A 26,087-nucleotide genomic window follows, 5' to 3' on the forward strand; every position below is an offset into this window, starting at 1 on the left:
AAAATGTGAAATCATAGCAAATGATGATTTTACATTAGGGGTGAGCAAAAACCGAACCGAGTAAAGAAAAACCGACAAAACCGCAACCGAAAAACCGAAACCGATGCAAAAACCAATGGTGCGGATTTAATTTTTGCAAAAACCGAAGGTCAACGGTGCGGTGCGGTTTCTATCCTAAAAACCGGTCCATCAAAACCGAACCGCACCGCAAGCATGTATAGTAATAAATCAATCAATGTATATTATATACATTCTATTGAAAATAGTTATAAACGATAATATATCTATTATATGTTTATTTTGTGTTTGTATAAAACTATATGGGGTGCAAAAGAAATGTTCTATTGTTAGCCAAACGTACCAATCGATTACATGTAATAAGCTTGTAACAAATTAACTCAAAATCAACCAACCTTCAATCATTAATTAGTTTGTGAGAGTGGTCACAAGTTGTATTTTAAGCGACTTACAATTTTTGATTATGTAATTTTGTTTTGAGCTGAAAATGAATGTATTAAAAAAACAGCACAATACAAGCTTATATGCACATGGTTTTCAGTTCTTACAGTTTTAAAAAACCGCACAAAAAAACATAAAAAAAACTGCACCAAATTCTTAACACGGTTTAAAAACCGAAACCGCACCGATACAAACCGAAACCGCATTTAAAAACCGAAAAACCGAACCATTGCAAAACCGCACCCAACGGTTTTAGGAATGCAAAAACCGCACCATGCGGTTTGCGGTTCGGTTTGGTCTGAAAACCACACCAAACCGCACCATGCTCACCCCTATTTTACATGATCCCGTAATAAAATATGTGATCATTTATGTAAAAAATATGTTAATTTTATTAAAAAAAACATTTTCCTAATATTTTGGTGTTTTGTGATATTTTTCACATTTTAAGGGTTTAAGGTGATAGTGTGTAGAATTGTGATGACTGATCGATATGAATTATAAATACATTCTTGTTATTATCACTCCGTCGTTAATCGATATGAAGAACGGAGAGAAACGAGTCAATGATGAAGGGAAGGTATATGCTTAGAAAATTATTAGAAGAAATCTATTGGAAATTGAAGCATAAGCTTCCAAAGTAAAGAGCTTAGAGAGGGTGTTTGCTAAAGTGTGACGTTGCTGGGAATTTGAGGTACGTTCCTCAAACTGTTATACTGATTAATTATAAATTACCGAGAAAGAAATGGAAGTGTTAATGAATTTTTCTATAAGTTATTAAGTAAAATTTATCAGTGGGTTAAAAAAATGTTGATCCGGGTTGTGATAATCGTATTTTGACCTAATTTAGTCAACGTTGTGAAGTTATTGAGTTGCTGTAGTTAGATGATCAAATTAAATAATCCGTGAAGTTAATATGCTTCTATGTATGTTATAAATGAATGGAATTTGGAAAATGACTATTGAATTCTTGTATTACTATGTTTAAGCACCAAATACTTTTGGAAGTTCATTATTAGTCATTTACTGATTACCATTTGTGGTATTTTAAATCAGGTCAGGTTAGTGATGAAAAATCGTTTGGGTGTAAAGATAGGTTGAGGATCTATTTTTTGAGACACTGAAGCAAGTTAAGAAAAAAAAATGTATTGTCTAAAAAAAGACACTTAATATCAAAAAAGTAGTATACAGTTGCTCTCGTCTTATGTTCCTATGTTGAAAGTGGTCCGTGTATCTTTATCGTGAACTTTAAAAAAATATTTTTATCTACATAAGTTACTGAATTATCATTTAAGAATTGATCACTCATATTATTAATATTATGTAACTTTCTTACAAACTATCAAGGAAAATAAAGTTAATTGTTAAGAACGTTAATTAAGCTTACCAATTAATAACCATAACTAACTAACCAATGGTTTAATGTTTAAGTTATAGTTTATCATTTTATAATTATTAGTCGTTGTTTACCAATATAAGTTATCTTTAATCAAATAGAGACAAGAGAAAACCACCTAATTAAGTAATAGAAGAATGAATAACTGGAGCACATATATATTGAGGCTGTGATCGATCAGAGAGTCAACAGAGAGATGAGAGTAAATATATAATTACTTTCTTATTGTTTTCACTCTTTCGTTAATGGATATGAAGAAATGATAGAAAAGAGTCAACGGTACCTACCTACTCAAATCGATCCAAGTTAAAAGAATAAATTAAGGAATCCTATGGAGATGAAGTATAAGCTTGCAGAGTAAAGGGCTACAAAGGGTTTCTGCTAAAGTTTGATTTTTCACGGGATCTGAGGTACATTCTTCAAACTGATAAATTGATGAATTATAAGTTACCATGAAAGAAATGGAAGTTGTGAAGATTTAGAATTAGTGTAGTTAGATGATCAAATTAAATAATCTGTTAGGTTAATATGCTGTTGTGTATGTTATAAATGAATGGAATTTGGAGGATGATGACTAATGATGTGTGTATGTGTTGTGGATACAAAAAGAAAGTGAAACGGGTCCGTGTTGTAGTGATGTGTGTTTGTCGAAAGGTGTTAGGACGTTTACTGACTACCAATTGTGTTGTTTCAAATTGATTCTGGTTAGTGATGAAAATATTGATTTGGTGTAAACATAAGTAGAGGATCTATTGTTGGGACGTTTTGGCGAGTTTCAACTTAACCTTATTAAATCGGATACAAGTTATAGGTGTTGGTGTAATGGGAAAGCAAAAGTTCATAAATTAAGCCTTGTGAAACCGATAGAGACTTATAATCAATACACTTATAATTAATGATGATTACGAGTCTGAATTTTAATAGATGGTAAAATTATAAAAATTGTAATATAGTGACCTAGTAAAGTTTCTTTAAAGGCTATATATGTCCTTTTGTATTACAAGAGATAAATGTTGACATCAAATTATAAATGTGAACATATATCTTGAGCTCCAAGGAGAATTGGATCTAGGCACCATTGATGCGAGTGTGAAGTTTTCTAGAGGATCAGAATGGTGAAGATGAAAGTGGTAGTGCTTAGGAAATCCAGACTTAAGTAACTTTGTTGTATATTGATGGTCTGCTAAACTAAAAAATTACATAAGACCATTTCGATTGAATTTCATGGAGTGTATTAGTGTACCCTTAGTTAGCATGAACTTGAGAGGCTGTTTGTAAACAATATTGTAATTATGTTTTAAGATTCTATGGTAATCTTAAGTGTGAAAACAATTTTGTAATTGATATATAATTTCTTTTCTAACTATTTGAAATACATATAGCATATATTTTAAACGAAATGAAATATGCTTATATGTAATTTATTTAAGAATACCTTTATTTGATTAAATAAAATAACACGTTTAATTAATCAAGTTAATATATTTAGTTTTGTATCTAATCCATAACAAAAAATTATGTTCGAATAATTCATTCCATTATTTTGAGCCAACCTAACATGACTATAAAATGTAATGATCTATTCTATTACCTTGTTCATTCCATTCCATCATAGCAAATGAACCGTATGGAATTATAATTACTTTTTCATTATTTTCCCATGGAAATTAATGTATGAGCTTGCAAAGTACAGAGTTCGGGAAGGGAGTTTGCTAAAATTTGGTTTTGCCCAGAAATCTCCTCCACTTCTTTTAAGAAGAATCTCAAAGTAGAATATAGAGTAAAACATTAGTTTTTACAATGTGAATGTGGAAAAACTAACTCACATTACCTAAATTGTTTCATGCCTATCTTTAGAACTGTAACTTCTATTATACATTCAAAGGAGTTTTTACGACCAGAAATGAAAAATAAAATGTAAGGACTGGTTATGAGATTTTCTACATGGTAACCTGTTCAATTTTGAGTTCTTACAGGTTTTCCAACATGATAACAGGTTATACTGGAAACTCACATCTCTCTGTATAAAGTTCTTTTCATTGAGGTGCTCAAACCACATATCTTCTATCTCAATAAGTCAACGCATTGATGGTATCACCATCATCTTCTCCTTCCGCTCCCGCCTTTTCTTCTGTGTTCTGGAAGTACGATGTTTTTCTTAGCTTCAGAGGAGAAGATACTCGAAATACTTTTGTGGGCCATCTCTACTCGGCTCTTGAACAAGAAGGTATCTTTGCTTACAAGGACGACGAAACACTTCCCCGAGGCGAATCGATCCACCCATCCCTTATGAAGGCTATTGAAGAATCACAGATAGCCATCATTGTATTTTCAAAAAACTATTGTGATTCGTCGTGGTGTCTGGATGAACTTTCATATATTATGAAATGCAGGGATACGAGAGGCCAGATTGTTATGCCTATATTTTATGACGTGGATCCTGCTCAAGTACGAAAACCAAAACGGAAATACGGAGAAGTGTTTGCTAAACACGAGTTGGACAACAAAACCAAGGTTGAATCTTGGAGAAAAGCACTCGTGGATGCAAGTAACCTTTCTGGATGGGAACCCAAACACATTGCCAATGGGTAATTTGTCTTCGTTTTAATATTTCTTGGTGAAATTGATGACTTTATAAACAGAGAGGATTTGACTACATCACTTGTTTTGAGCCAAATATGTTTTCTGTTCAAGATTATAAGATGCTCAAGTAAATGTGTTTTCGTATGCTAGTGGCCAAGTTAAAAGGCATCCCAAGTCCTAGGATTATGGATAAGCTCAAATTAAGCTGTGATGTAATCTATTATGTTCTTATTTCTAAATTCGTACATGACACCTCTCTTCAAGTTACGACAACAAACCCATGTAGCTTTACTTTTTGCAATTTGAAACTATTCCTTCTTCCCAAGAAAGTTGCTACAAACTACTTGTGTTATTGATTTTACAAATTCTGTTTGGATGTGAAAAGTAAAAGGTAATTAGGACTTGGTCTCTTTATTTCATAGAGTAATTTTTTTTCTATGTGAGCAGGTGTTAATTATCCTTTTATGTCCAATGTGTAGGCATGAAGCAAAAGGCATCAAACAAATTGTAGTCGAAATTTCATGGAAGTTGCAGCCAGCAACTTCAAGTGCAAATGAGAATTTGATCGGAATTGATGCTCGCTTGCAAGGTTTGAAATTGGAGTTACAAATTGGGTCAGGTGGTGTGATCATGATTGGAATATGGGGGGTTGGGGGTGGTGGTAAAACTACTCTTGCATCTTCTATCTACAATGAAATTTCTACCAAGTTTGACAGCTGCTGCTTTGTTGAAAATATTCGAGAGGAATCAGGCAGGTATGGTTTGGGAAAATTGAAAGAAAAAATTCTTTCAGAAATGGGAGTAAACAGAGCTGGAGGAGGAAGATGGTTGATAAATAATAGGTTTCGCCACAGAAAGGTCTTGATTGTTTTAGATGATGTCGATAACCTCGACCAGTTAAAAGCACTAGCTGGATCACATGATTGGTTTGGTGAAGGAAGCCGAATAATAATAACAACCCGTGATAAACATTTATTAACCGCACACAAAGTAAATGCAGTATACAATATTAGATTGTTAAACAGTGATGAAGCTATTAAGCTCTTTTACAAGCATGCACCCCGGGATAAGAGGCCTGTGGAAGATTATGACCATCTTTCAAAAGAGGTGATCACTTATGCTGGTGGGCTTCCATTGGCACTTACAGTTCTTGGTTCTTTTCTTTGCGACAAAGACATTCATGAGTGGAGGAGTGCATTAGCTAGACTAAAAGAGATCCCGGATACTGATATTGTAGAAAAGCTAAAAATCAGCTTTGATGGACTTAAACCAATTGAGAAAGAATTGTTCCTAGATATTGCATGCTTTTTTAGGAGGGAACGGAAAGATAAGGCAATGAAGATCCTTGGTGAATGTGGTTTCCATCCGGTTATAGGAGTAAAGGTGTTGATACAAAAGGCTCTCATAACTATTTCAGAATATGGTGAGTTTGATATGCATGATCTTGTGCAAGAAATGGGACATCACATTGTTAGAGGGGAACACCCTAACAATCCTGAAAAACACAGTAGGATCTGGAAGGAGGAAGACGTTCTGAAAATATGTGCTATGGATGCAACTACGGTAATGGTTAAGCTAGCTTTTCATAATATAAGTGTATAAAGAAGCACTCTTACTGCAACCCTCACACCATTTTTCCTCTATCATAGGAACTTGAGATGATTGAAGCAATAAAAGTTAGATACAATATGGCTTATTCTTATCTGCCAATTGCTGCGAACATGAAGAACCTTAGGTGGATTGAATATGCCGGTGAATTTATGCCTAGTAATTTTCCACAAAGGAAGCTTTGTCGTCTAATTTTGTTTAACAGCTTGCAAAAACAACTTTGGGAGGGTTATAAGGTAATTCTTATTGTCTTTCTGCTAATTAAGACATGAAAACAAAGTGAACGATGAATGTTCGACCTAACTAATTGTTAATATCATCAAGCAGCTTCAACTATATTTTTTATAACTAGTAGCTAGTATTGAAAGCACAAACCCTTTATTCTCTTAATCACGATAAACTTGGTAATACATAACTTGTTTGATATGATGTAGACACCTTAGTCATTGTAATCCATGGTATACATGTAAAGCTCAATATAAATACCCTTTTAAAGATAAACAATGTATTATTATCTACGTAAGATTTTAATATAAATGTATTTTTTGTTGATTGATAACCATTATAAAACATTTATAACAATTTGGGTTCAAAACTATTTCATTATTTTGTGTATATTAAGTATTTTTTATATTGTTATCAAACAAACACTTCAAATGATTTCCATAGGAATTGGTTTTTGTCTAAGTTGAGACACATTTCTTATATATATATATATATATATATATATATATATATATATATATATATATATATGTGTGTGTGTGTGTGTGTGTGTGTGTGTGTGTGCCGAAATTTTGAGTTGCTTGCACTTGTATACAACAGTTGCTGCCATATTTGAAGACAATTGAACTCCGTCAATTGGATAACCTAATCATGACACCAGATTTTGATGGACTTCCAAATCTTGAAAGATTCATTCTTGATAGATGTTGGCGTTTAAAAGAGATTCATCCATCGATTGGACGCTTGGAAAAGCTTATTCTCATATGTATTAATTTTTGTGATCGTCTTAAGATGTTTCCACCTGTTACTCGACTAAAGAAACTCAAGACCATTAAGTTCTTGGCATGCCCTGAACTTTTTAATTTCTCAGGGATCCAAGAAGAGAACAAGGAGAGTTTACCACATGTTCATTTGGATGATAATAGTGGGAGTGAAGTTGCATCCTCTATAGGATCTTGTCCAGACTTTTTTGTTAATTGTTGGAGGTGTGGTTGCAGCAATCTTCCTGGTGTTGAATGTTGTTTAATGGAGCCTTCTTCCCCTCACAACAATGTGAAGCATTTTTTGCGTGACATCAATATGAACCACATAGGGTTACGGTTCTTTCTCAAGAACTTGAGAAAGTTGGATCTTAGCTTCTGCAGTTTGGGAGATAAAGAAATCGGCTCTGCTGTTTGGGAGTTACCCAACTTGCGGAAACTCTATCTATCAGGAAATCACTTTTCACAATTAAATTTTAGTTTCCTGCAAGTTCCTCAGCTCAAACTGCTCGACGTGTCATGCTGCCAAGGCCTTGTAAAATTGTCAGATCTGCCATCAAGTATAGCTGTTGTTTTAGCAATTGGTTGTTTCTCACTTGAAAGCTTGGGAGATATTTCAAACTGTAAATGGTTGTGGAATGTCTCAATTCTGGGAAACAACAAACTTGTTGGTTGCATATTACTTGACTCCATGCTCCAGGTTTGGTTCTACTTACCTTTTAAATTTTACTCATTATCATATAAAACCCAAACCTAAGAATTATAAGTAAATATGTTTTCCATGGCAGGGAAATGCTATTGAAGTTTACTTTATCAATATCATTCTTAAACCTCAGGTTCCAAATAGGTTTGTGGGTAGGTTGTTTAGGGGAACATTTACACTGCTTCTTCCTGATGATTGGTACAATGAATATTGTGGGTTCTTAGTATGTGTAGTTACCCAAATCTATTGTCCGTGTATTAATATAGTCATGAAGCAAGAGGTATATGAAGAAAATTCTCTATTTGAGCTTTTGCGGGAGTCTAATGAAGCAGTAGAGCCTATATATGATGGAACAAGGACATTCATAGGATACGTTTCCTTTGGTTCATTGAGGCACACTACGTTTCCAAATTCATCATACAATATGATTTCATTTTCCCTAAAAGTCATGGATTGGAATTTATTGAAGAATGGGAATTATGTTGGAGCTGAGCTCGTTCCTAGGAAAAGTAAAGGTGATCAGCTGCAAACAACAAAAGTTGCAACAGATTCCTCGGAATTTTTGGACGAGGAGAAAGTTTATGCTAGAAAGACATTTACGATCCAAGTCCAACATGATTCAAAATCTTCTATTAATATTATATGGCGACCTATGGAGAACAGGTTCTGACTACGTCTTAGTGGCTGGTTTGTAGGTTTATGGCTTTCTTTTTATTCTTTTATTTAACCATGATGAGTTCTTTCCCTGTACTACTTTAATTTTTTGGGTTCCTCTATTTCTATGACACCCTGTTTTGCTACTTTAGTTTTGTCTTGAGGCTTCTTCTTGTTAATAGTTGTTTTTACCATCATATACGAAGATTTACAATATCATTTAGAAAATATGCATATCCTAGTATACAAAAACCCTTAAGAAGCCTGGGGAGACCATGGCCTCCCCGCTTTTCTCCGGATATGTGTTTTATTTCTATGTTGGAAGCCCTGTTGTACTACCATCGCCACCTCTAACATTCACCACTCTTCCCTTGTGATGCTAGATGTTTGTGCTTATCTTCTACGTGTTGAACCCTAATTTGTCAAATTATGCTTATGTTCTACCCTTCGAACACTAACAATTTCATCGATTTGGTTTTTGTTTTCAATTTGGTCATGTGATACCCCCCCCCCCCCCCCCACTCTCTCCTCTCTATTCAAGGAACCGGTGACCGGACATTTGGTCATTGATATTCTCTCTCTACACCGGTGATATTGTTTGATTTTTTATTTTCAATTTTGTATAGCAAGTTTTTGTTTTCAATTTGGTCATATTGGTTTTTGTTTGAGATTTGAGCATGATATTCCATCTTTGCAACTGAAAACTTCTCCTTTTCCTCAAAAGAAACTCTAATAACCGAGGTATTATATATGCCAACGTACCGAAGTATGAAGGTGCATAGTTTCTTATTTGATACTTCTTTAAATGATCCAAAATTCATTTAAACACATCTAAGTTCATCCATGGATAATTATTTTCTCAAATTTAATTGCAGCTTGATGTTTGCCTACATCTTCATTTACCTTGCCTATTTCTTAGGCTAGTAGATTAAAGAAGATGTGGATGGCCTTGTAAGTTGGGGTTGTGTTTTAGACTTCATTATATGAACTTAGATGTGTTTAATTTCTTGAATTTTTCCATAATTTCTTGAACTTAGATATGAACCAAGATAGTTGTTCCTTTGACTCGATTGACAAAGAGGATGGTTATTTTTCATTGGGGGACTGAGTAGCAGACGACTTTTGAGACCTTCAGGCAACGGTTGTGTGAGAAACCGAGAGGGTGTTGAGAATTTTGTGGTTTATTGTGATGCGTCGATCACGGGTTTGGGAGCAGTGTTGATGCAGAGGTGTCGTGTGATCGTTTACACTTCGAGGCAGCTGAAGCCTCATGAGGCGAATTATCCGACTCATGACTTGGATGGGGGTTGTGGTTTTCACCCTCAATATTTGGCGGCATTACCTTTATGGGGTTCATTATACTATTTACACAGATCACAAGAGCCTGAGGTATCTGATGGATAAGCCTAATCTGTATATAAGGCAACACTGGTGGTTGGATGTGGTAAATGATTATGATTGTGAAATCTTTTATCACCCGAAAAAAGGTCAATGTGGTGATCGATGCTCTCAACCGCAAGACGATCGTGGATCCGATCAGGGAAATTGTAGCACCTGATTCTCGGTACGCATTTAATTTAAACACTTCTGTATTTTCTCTGGGACTCGACGAGTTGGTGGCCCAACTCGTCGAGTAGGGTCGTGATCCGCAAGCATTTTAAGTGACCTACTCGACGATTCGGGAGACTGACTCGGCGAGTAGGTTCTGTATGAGGGAAACCCTAAATCTGAGGGTTTGCACCCTATTTAAACGACTTAACTCAACCTCCCTCGTCCTTATCTCCCCCAAGAAGCTGTATATCGAAACCCTAGCCGTTTTGTGTGATCTAAGGCCATTTTGGTGGTTTTGGGTGGTTTGTGAAGCTTGAAAGGAAGGAAGAAGCTTGGGAATTCGAGTTGGGGCTTGTAGATTCAGAGATCTTATTCCCTCTTCAACTCAATCAAGGTAAATGCCCCATGTTTTGGTCTTCCATTTGGTTGTTCATCTTTAGGGCTTAGATTTCGGGTGCATTTAGGGCTTCCTAAGCTATTTTTGGATTTGTAAAGTGATTCATGGGGTTCTACTTTCAGATCTGAGTCATTGGAGGGGTCTCATGACATAAAGGTGGCAACTTTATGGCCATGAGATCCCCATGCACATTGTAGAGCACCTTTTATGGATTTATGAGCCAAAAATCGCATGCAACATCACTGGAGAAAAAGGACTATGCTAACTCATAAGGCACGACGTAAGGATGTCAAAAAGTCCCGTGGGACCCCGATCCCGTGGCGGCCCCGTCCTGTATGGGGGCATTTATTGAAAAAAATCAGTGAAGGGGAAGGGGGCGGGGGCAAGGTTAACCCCCGTTTTAATTTTGGGGGCGAGGGCGGGGGTTGGTAGTCCCATCCCGAAACCTCCGTGGGGTCTCGTTAATTAATTATATAAATTGACATATATTAATTATATAAGTATAATAAACAATAAAATGATTTTTATGTACAAAAGACATGTTTTTAAGTTGTTTGTAACATGTAAAATTATGTTATAAATATCTATTTGTTAACCAAAAAATAGTTTCTTTTAGCCCAAACAAAAACTTATTTTAGCCCAAATAAGTTAGCCCAAAGGATTATGCTAACTCATAAGGCACGACGTAAGGATGTCAAAAAGTCCCGTGGGACCCTGATCCCGCGGGGGCCTCGTCCTGTATGCGGGCATTTGTTGAAAAAAATCGGGGAAGGGGGAGGGGGCGGGGGCAAGGTTAACCCACGTTTTAGTTTTGGGGGCGGGGGTTGGTAGTCCTGTCCCGAAACCTCCGTGGGGTCTCGTTAATTAATTATATAAATTGACATATATTAATTATATAAGTATAATAAACAATAAAATGATTTTTATGTAGAAAAAACATGCTTTTAAGTTGTTTGTAACATGTAAAATTATGTTATAAATATCTATTTGTTAACCAAAAAACAGTTTCTTTTAGCCCAAACAAAAACTTATTTTAGCCCAAATAAGTTAGCCCAAAATCAATCAGGGACGGGGACGGCGGATGCAATCCCCGTCTCGTTTGCCCCCGTTGACATCCCTAGCACGACGCAACAATGTGGAGGCTGACATCCCTAGCACGACGCAACAATGTGGAGGCTAGAAGCAACATTATTAGAGGTAGGATCCACCTCACACTACAAATAAAATTACATTTAGTGGCACAAAGTTTTAGTGGCATTTTGTTTTTGTGCCACTATAGCTAGGCTTGGCAATCGTGTCGTGTTCGGGTTGGTGGGTCAAAATATGTCAACTCAAACACGACCCATTTAAATATACAGGTCACAGGTTGGCGTGTCACGGGTTGGCGAGTTTGGAACATAAACTCATATATGACCCACGAACCCATTTATTTATACGGGTTCACAGGTTGGCGGGTTTGTGGGTTAGATTCTATAAATGAAATTAACAATTAAACATAAATAAATTCTTGAAGGTTGATGCAAACATATCTAAATTTTAAACACTTAACTATTTAAGTTTTAAAGTCTTAAATATCCAAATAAAAATTAAAAACATTCATAGAAACATATTCAATGTCTCAATCGCTCATACAGCCATACACCGATACTCCATTTGATTTAGGGAAAAAATGAGGAAAATCAATTGGTTACAAACTTACTTACAACCTTATGAGTTTGGACTACAAGTCAAAATATAAATACATTTAAAAATAAAAAATATATTTTTTTAATTAAAAATATAAACGGGTTGGCGAGTCAAACCATTTATTTTTTTGAGAAACCCATACATGACCCGTTTAATAAACGTGTTGGCAGATTGACGGGTTGACGGGTTGGCGTGTTGAAAAACTCAACCCAAACCCGTTTATTTCGTGTCGTATCGCGTGTCGTATCGAGAATTACCGACCCTAACTATAGTCTACTTTTAGTGGCACTTTTTTTTATACCACTATAACCTTTAATACATAGTGGCACTTTTTATTTTATGACACTAATTTCCAAATCTATTAGTGGCATAATAAATTAAAATATCATCAAAACTCTATATTTTATAAAAGTAATTCATCAAATACTTATAAAACCCCACAATTTAAACTTAATAGAAAAAAACTTGAAAATTTTTCATTACCGCCTCCTCTTCGACGATTATTAGTGGGAAGAGTCTTCTTCGTGTTTCCCTGCAATGCTCCGCTCCATCGTGCTCTTTCACGGATCTGTTCATACCTAGATCGTTCGTCCTGATCTGCTGCTCTATGCTCTACCCTAGTCCTCCTCCTACATTCAGAGCTCCTTCGTACCGCTTCGCCCCCTTTCTGCCCTAGATCATCTGCTCAAATCAGTGTTAGTGTAAGTTTCTTTCTTCTCTTTCATTTTCCTTGTAATTTTTCTTATGTACTGTTACAATCATCAAACAAAAGTTAAAAGTTCAACTTGATTTTATCTTAATAACGTCATATGAAGAAATTTGTGTTTTTTGATTGTAGTGACCTTGGAAACATAGGCTTGTCTGTTCAAGCTATTAAAGAGTGTTTTGGGTTTTGCGATTTCATCTTCTTGCGTTGATAATAGGGCTACGATTAGCAGGGGGCGAAAAAGAAGAGACGTATATGTTTTCTATGTCTAAGAGGCATATATGTTTTCAATGTCTGGTGGTGCTGTGCATCGAGAGTGAAAAATGAGGTAGAAAAGCTTCGAGTTAAAGAAGGGAAAAAGGTGGAAAGTGCTTCAGGGGATACTAATTTTCAAGCTCTTAAGACATATAGTCGTGATTTTGTGGAGCAAGCCTGGAAGCTTGACCCTGTAATTGGGTGAGATGAAGAAATTAAGGGAGTGATTAGGATTTTATCAAGAAGGACAAAGAACAATCCTATTCTTATTGGTGAACCTGGTGTGGGAAAAACTGTTGTTGTTGATGGATTGGCTCAAAGGATTCTAAGAAGAGATGTCCCAAGTAATCTTGCTGATGTGAGAGTTATCGCATTGGATATGTGAGCTTTCAAGCCGATACACAACAGGTATGAACTGATTTAATGATTCACTTTCTTTTTGTTGATTTGAACTTGTTCTTCTTAGTTCATATATATGGTTCTAATAATGCTTGTTAATTTGTATGCAGCACGTTTCTTGCCTGATAAGGCTATTGACCTTGTGGATGAGGCATGTGCAAATGTTAGGGTACAACTTGATAGTTAACCTGAAGAAATAGACAATCTTGAAAGGAAAAAATGCAATTAGAAGTCGAGCTTCATGCTTTGCATGCAATTTGAGAGATAAGCTTCAATTATCATGATCATGATATTAATTATCATTTGTGATTTAATTTGCTTTTTATGAAATCTATCAGTGCAGGTAATTGGAGCAACATGGTATTTATTGGATATTGAGAGCCAATGTTCATGTTGGAAGGAAGAATGTGCAAAAGAGAAGAAACTTGACTAATCAATGATGAGCCGGGACGTGACATTTGGTTATAATAAACTCAGGTTTTGGCTAATTGTATTTCGAAAATTAGCCCTATTAATTTTAAATTTAGGATTTTTTTTATATATTTTTATTTTTAATAAAGGAGTCACATATGCATCATTATTTGAAAAATACTTCTATTTTTGGTTTGACTTAAAGATACCTTTACTTTTGGTGTGGTGTATGCCTTGGATGCCTAGTTATATTTTTTTTGCTTATTGGCAATATGCAGGTACAAAGTTTTCCTTCTATTTATACTTCCAAAGCTGGTTTTAGGGTTTGATATGATTTTGAGTATTTGAGTCATGAAGATTTACTACCAATCTACTACTGCAAGACTAAAAGAATGGAGGGTCAAAAGAAGGGACACCGAAAAATGGATGACTACACTTGGTTGTATAAAACTAGTTTTGGAATAGAGTACAAGGGTGTATTGTAATACAATGTATTGGAATATACTATAGCTAACTAATGTTAAACATGTTTTATTTTAAGTAATAATATTATGTTTCCATTTATTAATCTTAATTGTTTTATTAGTAATAGTATATATTTCATTTAAAATTAAAATAAAATGAGGCCAAATTTATTAATATGATTTTTTATGTGAATAAAATGTTAGATTAGTGTCTAAAGCTATAACTATATTTGGTAAGTACTTGATCCGGTTGTGCATGGTCCTTTTGGGTTGTCTTCACCATAACAACTTGACAGGATGATTTGTTAAGAGAGAAGAGATATTATTGTTAATATATTATGAGAATAATATATTAAAGAAATAATATTGTTATTTGATTAATATAAGTCATATATTAATTAAGAATTAATTTGATGACTTAAAAAGGTTAATTGAATAAAGGGGCATAAACTGTCAAATGTGTGATAGTTGTGTTTTGGGCTATGTATCCTTATGGATTCGAGGGTGGATGAAATTTAGGGTTTGGGAACCTTAAAATCGTCCAAGCCTAGTATCTAGGAGGATCTTGGATTGCTTAAGGCCTAAGTTATTCAATTAGGGTTTAAGGTGAAACCCTAGTAACCTTAGGGCCGATTTCTCACCCTCCTCTCTCTCTCTCTCTCAAGATCATCTTCTTGCTAGTTGGTGTTTGTAAGCCATTAGAGGAGTGACAATTGTGACTCTAAGCTCTAAGAAGAAGAAGTATCAAGCAAGTAATCCAAGGTATTGTTCTAGATCCAATTTCGTATGATTAGATTCAATTGTTTACATTAGATCTAGTATTGTAAGTCTTGGATTCAATGCATGTTCAATTAGAGAAACCTAGATCCAAGCAATTAGGGTTTGCATGTGCATATAGGAAAGTTCTTATGGCTCAAACCCATCAGTGGTATCAGAGCTTTGATTGATTTCTATTGAATTTATGCATTGATTGATTGCTCGTTGCTTAAAAAATTCGATTTTTGTGCTTCTGCCTGATGAACTCGGCGAGTTCCACTGTGGACTCGGCGAGTAGCTCCAACTCGGTGAGTCCATAGTGGGAACTCGACGAGTTCGAGCGTCAGAAAGAGGGAGTTTCGGGATTTCTTGTTGTTTTACTTGAGGAAACTTGTCTTAACTATTTTGGGTCATTAAAATTCGATTTTGAACATATATATGAGTATATTCTTGACCTAATAAAAGATAATTACCAATTAGTTGAATAATAATTTCCTTATATGATAATAATTGATTATTTGATTTGAATTGGTGAATTGTCTTGCAAGTAATGTTGAATAAGATCAAATTGAGATAATCTAATTAGTTGATTTATATTATTTGCTATTTGATCCTTATGTTTTGAAAAGTTTAAAACTTGTCCTCAAGTTTTGAAATTTAAGTTTTGTGATTAAAAGTTTAATTTGAATGATTTAAATTTCAAACCCTAGAATTTTACAAGTTTAAAATTCAACACTATACTAATATAATAATACAAGTTTAATATATATATATATATATATATATATATATATATATATATATATATATATGTATGTATGTATAATTAAAGATGCTAGTCTTACCGTTAGTAGGCCTCATTCACGAAGCCAGTCTATAAGGTGGGTATAAGGTTGCTGTCTATAAAATGGCGCTTAATGGGTGTACACTCACACCACCACTTGCTTGACTGGTGGAGGGTCGTTAGCCGAACGGGTACGATAGGGCAAACCTCTTCTCATTAATAAGTATAATGAAACTAAATAAAGTAACTAAACGTGTTTTTAAAAATTTCCAATCTTAGTTACTCTAGGAAAAGTGAATTGATGCAATCCCATGAAATTACACTTTGCACCTTTGCTAAGAAGTTAGTGGAGCATGTATGGTTAACCGACACACTAATTGGTTCTAAGCAAAGGTGGAAAAGGGTGATTCATTGGTTATCATAGTTCGGTGGAGCGTGTGTGGTTTATCGGCATATCGAATAGGTGATTGTAACAATGAAGGCACCATGTAAATTTGCATGGTTATTCATACCCGCTTTGTGATCCTCGGTATCCCAGTCACAAACTAGAGGGGCATATCGAGATTTAAACATGCCATTGAAAGGTTTCAATGAATCTCAAAGAAATCTAGGAATTCTAAATACATTTAAAACTTAAAGCTTATGTTTTTCATGGTGAAGAATTAGTGAATCGTCATTCACTTACCTCCAAATTATTTGCATATGGGATTACGGTATCCCTTTTCTAATGTGTAAATAATGTTGTTGGGTCCTAGCCCTAAATTTTTCATTTGGGTGATTAATTAGGGACTTAATTCAAATCAACTTTGTTCCTTTCTATTTGTAGATGTCTAACGCAAACAACGCTGCTGCTAGCTCATTCACGCTAATGAGCCTTTGTTAAAAAGTGACTTTTGATGGATCGAACTTTTGGCGAATGGATAAGATACATTCGCACAATCGCGCGTTACAAGGACAAGGAGTATGTTCTCGATGAGAAGCTCGAGAAGATCAATCTAGAAACTGCTACTCCCGAAGAAATGGCTGTCTTTGAGACCCATGAACGTGATGCAACGAAAGTCCATTGCATCATGATAGCCACAACGAACTCCGAATTCCAAAAGTACTACGAGGACATGTATCCTTATGAGATGCATCTAGACTTGATGGAGCGATACCACCAAAGCACGAGGCAAGAGCGCTATGAGATCATAACGAATATGATAACTGCTAAAGTGGGAAGTAGAGAGCACTTGTAAAAGATGCAATGTAACACTCTAAAATCCAAGCCAATTTAAACTTTTCAAAAACCACCCAATTTCATTAAGTTATTACAAAAAGGTTTTCAATACATTTATTATCAGAGTATTCCTAGAACCATATCATAAAACAAGAACATGAGGAGCGGTACGATCATGCCTTTGCCTTGCCACAGTCTCCTGAAGTACCTAAAAAACATTAAGCCACAACTATAAGCCCGTAAGCTTAGTGAGATACCCCAAAAAACCAACCACACATAACATGCCATATCATAACAGAACACAAAACAACCATGCACTTCGGGTCTACTGTGTGACTGGTCCGCCGTACCGGGCCCTCAGTCCACCTGGTCCACCCTCCGAGTCTATCCATATACATCGAGTCTACAGTGTGATTGGTCTGCCGCACCGGGCCTTCTATCCACCTAGTCCACTCTCTGAGTCTACAATATGACTGGTCCGCTCGCACCGGGCCTTCAGTCGGCCAGGTCCACTCTCCGAGCCTCGGCACGTCTGGTCCGCCCTCTTGGGGCCTACAGCCTATCTAGACCGCTCGCTGGGCCTTCGGGATAACCGGTCCGCCCTGGGTATGTTGGTCTACATCACAAAGCAGGAGTCGCCTCAACCCAATCCCAGTCCAACAACCATGTGCACATAAACATTCAATCATATAACAATTCACATCCAATCAAACCGATCTAGCAGATCACATAACATATCATCATCCTAACCAGGATACCGACCTAACCGGTCACTAGCATAGCATCATCCTATATACCAGGATACCGACTGATGGAACCTTGTCCCGGATGAGACCTTGCTTTTGACTCTGGGATGAGATCTTCTTGGTTGCCTGATTATAACTGCAAGATCACAAAGAACAAGGGCCATCAGCCGTTTCCCGGGAGGGGTTCCCGGGAGAACGCTCTGACGGTCAAGTTAGGATGACTTTAGGGTTTGTGTTTTTTCTCTCAAGATCAGTCAGAGATCTTAGCTCGCTGGTCTTGTGTGCACATCCTTTTATACCTAGCGCTCCTGCCTGGTCCGTACCAGACAGGATCACTTTTAGAGGAGACAAGGTCAGAGGCACTGATTGGAAGGTCGTGCGCCCTCAACCGCTAGAGCGCTCTCATTGGCTCCGATGGTAATGCTCTGATCCTGCCCTTTGTCTCCTGACCATATCTTTTGTCTTGGAGCAAGGAGCGTTACTTGGCGGGCGCGAGCCTTCCGCCTGTCTGTTTTGCTCCCGGGGGCGCTAGCGGGCGCTGAGCCTGCTGGGCTGAGCCTGGCTGGTGTGCCCGACTCTAGGGCTTGGACGCGGTTCTGTTGTGCTACCCTAGGCACGCCATCAAGTCCCCCAGTCTAGTAGCCGTAGCGTTGCAGCGCTAGTTACGACGTTCTGGACTTAACTGATTGACGCATGTCCGTCGTTACTCCGCTCTTAATGGCGACGTGACTGCGCGTGACTGCTAACGGTTACGTCAGCTTGTCAGACATTTAAATGTCCCACTTCTTCCTCTTCCTTTAAAGGGGATTTACGGAGAACGATTCTCACCATTTCTTCCCTCTTTTCCCTGCGTATTCGTCCTTTCTCTCCTTTCATGGCTAATCTTCCCGGAATTATCCCTTCTGCCGTCGAGTATCATCAGTTGGAGGCCACTTATGGCTTGTCTCCTTTAGAAGGTGTGGAGTTTCCCTCTGCTGGCTCTAGCATCTCTTCTCCCCCCCTGGAAAAATTGGGGTTTTTTCTAAAAACCCTAGATGCTAGCATACGATTTCCTTTGAAAGATTTCCAAGAGGAGGTTCTTCAGAAGGATGGCTATAGTCTTCAGATGTTGACCCCTAATGCTGTCAACAAAGTGGTTGCCTTCGAGATGATCTGTAGAGCCAATGGGTATGTTCCCGACTACTTCGTCTTCAAGTTCTTCTTCCGGTTCTGGCTTACCGGAGATAAGTGTACCTTTTCGGCCCGGCGAGGAGGACATGCCCTAGTTCCTGATGGGCGCACCCCGAAGAATTGGCAAGACAAGTGGTTGTGGGTGAATCAGGAACTGGTTGGGAGTGGTAGTTATCGTGCCAATGCTTTCGCCGATATTGTCCCTAAGCTCTTCCCTCACAATCAAGAAGTCGCCGATTACCTGAAAAGTGTGCAAGTAACTGCTGAAGATTACTCTGAAGTGCTTCTGTCCGGGGTAGGGATGAGCCCCTCCTGGAGGCGGCCTGGCAAGATGGCGATGTTCTACTCCGTCATTGATGGTGAGTGTCGCATTCGTCTTGTTTCTCTCTTTACTTTACTTTTTTGGTGTTTCTCTTAACCGCCTCCATGTAACTTACATTTCATTCTACTTTTCTTTAGGTGTTGAGTCTTCCTTATCCATGGATGAGGTGCTGCGTAAACGCTATTGAGGCAAACTGGAGTTTCGTGAGGTGGATCTGTTCGAGCATCTTCCCCCTCCTCATCGGGCAGATCGTCTCAACACCCTACTCCTCCTGTCCCTCCAGCGGGCTCGTCTGCGTCTGAAGGAGATCCGTTGCTTGCCCGCCCAATTTCCTCTGTTATGCCAACGGGCGGTGCTCCTTCCCCTTCCCCGGAGGACGGTGAGGACAACAAAGAGGTTATCATTGCTGATGTTCGGCGGATGCAAGCGAAACGGAAAGCTATGCAGCGATGGGTGAGCCGGTGACTGGTGCTCCTCCTGTCCCCAAGAGGGTGCATGCTAGGCACAGCTTTTCTCGTCTGCTGAGCTCGATGAGTTCCACGCCGGTGAGCTCCACCTCCGCTGGCGTGGTTGTGATTCCCGATGATGACGTGCAATAGTATGAGGGAGTCAATAGGGTGACTGAACAGCCCAGTTTTTCATATTTTTCTTCAATCCCTTCTCCAAGTGTTTCGTTTGTCCCTTCCAAGCTTTCTCCCACAAAAGGCTTCGGTCCCCACGGGCCAGTTACAGTCTCCAAAGATGGTGGCCCTGGTGATGGTGCTTCTAGGTCGACGGTTTTTGTGCCATCTTGGGATCTTCACAACGATTCTTGTCTTTCTGTTCGTGCCAATGCCTTGGAGTTCTCGCGCCATGCCTTCCCTCCAGCTGCAGTGAGGGATATGGATGCGATGGGTAGCCCTGCCCTTGCTTACAACATGGCCTATGCTGTTGCACAGACGATGTTCTATTTTGTTGCAGGTTCCCGGCGCATCCATAGCCTTGGCGAGATGGAGGCCGCTCTTGCCACCTGTGGATCGCGTGTGGCAAGCCTGGAGCACTGCCTAGGTGAGCTTGGCGATGATCTTTGCTTAACTGAAAAGAAATGTGAGTTGCTGGCGTCTGAGAAGAATGTTCTTGATGAGGCTAGGGCTGCATTGGAGGCCAAGGTTGATTCTCTCACTCAAATGAATGAAGGTTGAATGATCTAGGTTGAAAGTCTCAAGTGTGGCGTTGTTGACCGTAACAAGCTTGTGTCGTCGCTACAAGCAGATGTGTGCGCTACTCGTCGAGACTTGATTGGCTATTGCAAATCGGTGTTGTGCGTATCGTTGATAAGCTGATAGAGCATCCTGACTTTACCAATTCTATCAGTCTTATCCGCCATGCTGCATATATGGCTGGGGTTGAATCTGTCCAGAAAACTTCAAGTGGTGGTGAAAGTGGGGAGGCGGGTGCTGGTTTGCTGTCTGTCGGGCCTGTGGTTAGCGTAAGTGATGCTCTCTTGTCCTTCGCTAGCATGGATCATGCAGGTCTGTTGGGTCTGGGAGAGATGGGTATTGATGGTTTGCGAGAGTTGTGTTCTTTTGGTTCAGAGGGCACTCCTGAGGATGCTGCAGGTCGTGAGATGGTGCTTGTGAATGACATTGATGTGGGAGGGAATGGGAAAGATCGTGGTGCTAGTGGTGATGATCGAGCAGGTGTTAGAGGTGATGATGTTGATGACGTGGTGGATGATAGGGAAGTTTCTGGTGGGTTGGCTGGGAAAGTAGGTGAGGATGATGTTGTGGAGGGGGCTGTGGTTGGTGATAAAGTTGTTGGTGATGGTTCGGAGCCATAATATTTCTTCGTTTTGTTTAGTCTATGTGTTTTGCTTTGCAATGGTTGAACTGCTAAGAACAATGTTTATATATATATATATATATATATATATATATATATATATATATATATATATATATATATATATTGACATGCACTAAGCATTATCTACCATCTACTTTTTTTTGTTTTGTGCTTGGCTTATTCGTTTATTGCATATTGCTCAAGATGTGCCAAACATTTTGTCTTGTTTTTGTTACCATTGACACACTAAGTGTTCACATTGAATGCACTTAGCACTCGTCATTCAATCATTGGAGATTATTACACTAAGTACGAGAGATCAGCAATTGCATTATTATTTAACCGCGGGTTTTTTAAATACACTAAGTATTAAGCTCATATCACTTATGCATGAAATTCTATATATGTCGAGTACTAAACTCATGTCTTTAAACATAGAAATACACTGAGTATCAATTCTCATGTCACTTAGCATGGATAGACGTACTCTAAGTACTCTAAGGTGCAACATACTAAATGGAACATCAACCAACTAGGGTTACATCTTTCCTCTTCCTAAGAAAAAATATTTCTTTAGGTTCCTAGCATTCCATGTTCTTGGAATGGGCCTTCCTTCCATCGTCTCTAACACGTATGCCCCATTCCTGTTTACCTATGTGACCCTGTATGGGCCTTCCCACGTTGGGCCCAGCTTTCCCTGGGGTTGGGCCCGACTGGCCTCATTTTTCCTCAAGACATACTCGCCCACTTTGAAGGCCTTCTCCTTTACCCTTTGGTTGTAATACCTTTATGTTGCATGTTTGTACGCAACTTGGCGTGCTCCCGACTCTTCACGTTTCTCCTCTAGGATATCTAATTTATCCTCAGGTCTTGTGTGTTGCTTTCCTCATTTTGGTTGGCCACCCTTAGCGTATTCACTGCCACTTCCATGGGAGCATGGCTTCGGTCCCATATGTGAAGCTGAAAGGGGTTTCCCTTGTGCTTTTCCGTGGTGTAGTCTTGTATGACCATAGCACCATTGGTATCTCCTCTGTCCAATTCCGTTTTGCTTTGCCCAACCTCTTTTTGATTCCATTGACAATGGTTCGGTTGGACACCTCCGTTTGACCGTTCACTTGAGGGTGTGCCACCGATGTGAAGCGTTGGCTTATCCCTTTGGCAGTGCACCATTCTCTAAATGGGTTCTCAGCGAATTGCAAACCATTGTCGCTGATGAGAACCTTAGGTGTTCCAAAATCTTGTCATGATGTTTTTCCACACAAATTTTATCATGTGCCTCCCAGATATGCATGCCAGTGGCTCAGCTTCAATCTACTTTGTGAAGTAATCCACGGCTACCACCATATACTTCAGCTTCCCTGGTGCTTCTGGGAATGGACCCACTATGTCTATGCCCCACTGGTAGAAAGGCCATGGGCTGGATATGTTGCTTAGCGGCGCCGGGGGTTTCGCCTGGAGTGGGGCGTAAGACTGACACTCCCCACATTTCTTGGTTACTTCTACCGCGTCTTGATGTATCGTCGGCTAGTATACCCCTATTCGTAGCATCTTTCCTGTCATAGCCCTCGCCCCTTCGTGTGCGCCTACCTGCCCTGAGTGTGCTTCCTGCAATATCTCTCTCCCCCTGGCTTGATCTACACATTTTAGCCATGGAGACGTGAATCCCTTCTTGTACAATTCCCCGTTCACCATTGCGTATGAGGGCGCCTTTATACGTATTTTCTGGCCTCATCATGGTCGTCCGACAACACTCCTCTCTGGAGGTATTCCCGGAACGGTGTCATTCATGTGGGTCCAGCGTGGGTCAAGATGTTCACCTGTTGTTCATTAATGCTTCTCTCCTGGAGCACCTCCACTAAAACTTTCTTTGACGGGTGGTCAAAACAAGTTGATGCTAGCTTGCTCAAAGCGTCTGCCTCTTGTTCTCACTTCTGGGTATCTGCTTGATTGTAAATTGGCCGAATGATCCTACCAGTTGCTTTACCATCTTTACATACTTTCCCATTCTTTGGTGTCTTACCTCGAAACTCCCATTGACTTGGTTCGCTGCTAACCTTGAGTCGGTTAGTGCTGTTATAGCTTTCGCACCCATCTGTTTGGCGAGTCGCAACCCTGCAAGCAGCGCCTCGTACTCCGCCTCATTGTTCGATGTATGGAAATCGAAACGGAGGGCGTAGGTTACCTCTTCTCCTTCTGGGCTAGTTAGGATCAGCCCCGCCCTTGAGCCTTCCCTTCTGGACGCTCCGTTTGTGTACAGGGTCCATGAACCATCGCTGGTAGGGGCCTCTTCAACTACCCACACCTTTTCTTTCGTCGGGTTCCCTCTGTCAGTAATTTCTAGTAAGAAATCAGCCAACGCCTGCCCTTTGATACATGTTCTTGGATGGTAGTTTATATCGTGCTCTCCCAGTTCAATTGCCCACTTGGCCAGCCGACCCGACGTCTCCGGCTTAAGCAAGATCTGTTTAATGGGGTAGCTTGTGAGTACCTCGATTTGATGTGCCTGGAAGTATCGCCTTAATCGTCTCGCAGCGTAGATGAGTGCCAGCACCAATTTTTCCAACGTGGGATAGTTGAGTTCTGGTCCCTGCAGCGCTCTGCTAACAAAGTATACCAGTCTTTGCTCCCCTTCCATTTCCACAACCAATACTGATGATATCGCTTCGCCTGATGTTGAAAGATACACTTGTAATGTTTCTCCAGGGATGGGGGTTGCCAGAGTCGGCAGCTTGTGTAGTGCTTCCTTGATTCTCTGAAGCGCCTTCTCAGCTTCATTCGTCCATTGGAAATTGTTTTTCTCGATGCATCCCTTTAAGGTGTGGAACAGTGGCATAGCCTTGTTGGCAGATTTCGAGATGAACCTGCTTAGAGATGTGAGCTTCCCGTTCAGACCTTGTGCATCTCTAAGAGAGTTTGGGGTTGGCGTCTCGATGAACTCGTCGACCTTGGTCGGGCTGGGCTGGATGCCTTGTCTAATAACATAGTAGCCCAAGAATTGCCCCTCTTCCACTCCAAACGTGCATTTGGCTGGGTTTAGTTTCATCTTGGCCACCTCTAATATCTTGAAAGTCTCTTCGATGTCTTGCAGCATCTTTTCTTCATTTGGACTCTCAATCACCATATCATCTACAGACACCTCAATATTCCTTCCAATTGCTTGGCGAATATCGAGTCGACCAGCCGCTGGTATGTCGCCTCTGCATTCTTTAACCCGAAAGGCATCTTGGTGTAGCAGAACGTGCCGTGGTCTGTATAGAAGGCTGTTTTCTCTTCGTCTTCTTTGCTCATCAATATCTGGTGATACCCTTTGTATGCATCCAAGAAGCATTTTAGCTTAAATTCCTGTAGCGACTCTACCTTCTGATCGATTTCCGGGAGTGGGTAGCAATCCTTGGGGCATGCCTTGTTTAGATCAAAAAAGTCGATGCACATTCACCACGACCCATCCTGCTTGCGGACCATAACTGGGTTTGCAATCCACGTTGGGAACATCGCCTCCCTTACTATTCCGGCCTCCATCAGCTTAGACACTTCTGCATTGATCGCCTTGTTACGGTCTCCTCCTTGTACCCTCTTCTTCTGCTTAACCTCTTTTACCCCCGGTTTGATCATTAGCTTATGTTCAATGACCTTCCTTTCTACCCCCACCATATCCATGGGAGTCCAAGCAAATACGTGTTTGTAGCGTTTGAGCAGATTGACTAGTGCTCTTCTTGTATGGCTTGGGAGGTCGCTTCCAACATTGACCGGCTGGTCTGGGTATCCCTCATTGATTACCTCCGTCCCCTTTGCAGGATTTCCCCTGGGCCTCTTGGGCCCTTTGGTTATTTCTACTGGCTTCATAACTGTATAGCACCGCAATTCTCTGGGCGGGGTGGCCAAAATCGTGGCTTCGCCTTTTGGTGTGTCAAATTTCATGATCCCATGCATGGTTGAAGGTACGACCCCTAACTTCAAGAGGGCAGTCCTCCCTAAGATGATGTTGTGCTTCGCTGAGTGTCGAATGACCACAAAGTCTATCAGGGCGGTCTTCTTCCGCTGCTTGAATCCCACCAGCCTACTCGTCGTAGGTCGCAAATTGTCTTTCCAGCAATCCGGAAGGAGCCGGAAACAATGCTCATAGATGATGTCTGCTGAACTCCCGGTGTCGACATAGACCCTATGGATAGTCATGTCTTTGATGGATGCCTGTATTATCAGAGGGTTGTCACCTTTCCAGCCGTACGGCCGGGGATCCTGTATGGAGAACGTGAGCGCGCGTGCTGACGGTTTAACAATGACTTGCTCGCCCCGCTGTTCCTCCCTACTTCGTTTGCTGCATATCATGAATATCTCCTTGGGCTGAACTCCTTCGCGGGGTGGACCCTTGGCATTCTCAGCATCGAATTTGGTGCATAGGCTTCGCACCACCTCCACCAGGTCTCCCTTAAGTTGTTTCTCCTCCATCTCATTCTTTACTACCAAACAGCTAGCTGTATCATGCGTTTTGCTTTTGTGGTACTCACATTACCGACTCTTAAGCGACTTGGCTGGCTGCTGTTTATCAGACACTTCATATACTTCTGGGCGGCGACCCCGTCTGTCGTCTTTAATAAATGGTCGGAAACGTGGCGGTGGTCTTCTTGCTTGGCCATAGTGTCTTCCTCCCCCCAGAAATCCGCGTGGGTCGGGTGGTGATGTCTAGTCGCCATAGCATTCAAGTAGGCTTTCTTGGCTGCTTCACCATCTTCCTGCCGTAGGTATCACGCCACTCTTTCTTTCAACTCAGCTCGTGTTAAAGGCTTCTTTCCCATGAGTTTTTGCAAGAGGGGCCCAAGCAGGATTCCCCATGTGAAAGCACTAGCAATGAGCCCTTCATCATGCCCCAGTACATCCAACATAGCGTTTACGAACCTTGTAAAGTATTCTCGAACAGTCTCCCCCTCCCTTTGTTTACAACCTATAATTGAATGAGAATCGCCTTTGTATTTACGTAGCTGCATGAAGTTGGTGAGGAAGAGGTACTTGA

The 26,087-nt window shown here is 39.7% G+C and overlaps 1 protein-coding gene and 1 long non-coding RNA gene across 2 annotated transcripts; both read left to right on the top strand.

Annotated features, from left to right (window-relative positions):
• Nucleotides 1–1,008: 1,008 nt before the first annotated feature.
• Nucleotides 1,009–8,549, top strand: LOC145008976 (TMV resistance protein N-like). The gene is made up of 6 exons (XM_078967624.1): nucleotides 1,009–1,153; nucleotides 3,852–4,443; nucleotides 4,918–6,001; nucleotides 6,088–6,282; nucleotides 6,872–7,732; nucleotides 7,821–8,549. The coding sequence occupies exons 2-6, from the start codon at nucleotides 3,944–3,946 to the stop codon at nucleotides 8,403–8,405; spliced, it is 3,225 nt and encodes a 1,074-aa protein (XP_078823750.1). The 5' UTR covers nucleotides 1,009–1,153; nucleotides 3,852–3,943; the 3' UTR covers nucleotides 8,406–8,549.
• A 3,922-nt stretch (nucleotides 8,550–12,471) lies between these two features.
• LOC145008596 (uncharacterized) lies at nucleotides 12,472–14,362 on the top strand. Its single transcript, XR_013663555.1, has 4 exons — nucleotides 12,472–12,724; nucleotides 12,862–13,392; nucleotides 13,494–13,860; nucleotides 14,073–14,362. It is a non-coding gene; the product is annotated as an uncharacterized LOC145008596 (long non-coding RNA).
• The last annotated feature ends 11,725 nt before the right edge of the window (nucleotides 14,363–26,087 follow it).

This window comes from Lactuca saligna, chromosome 8 (assembly GCF_052625555.1).
Source record: "Lactuca saligna cultivar CGN05327 chromosome 8, ASM5262555v1, whole genome shotgun sequence".
Taxonomy (NCBI): domain Eukaryota; kingdom Viridiplantae; phylum Streptophyta; class Magnoliopsida; order Asterales; family Asteraceae; genus Lactuca; species Lactuca saligna.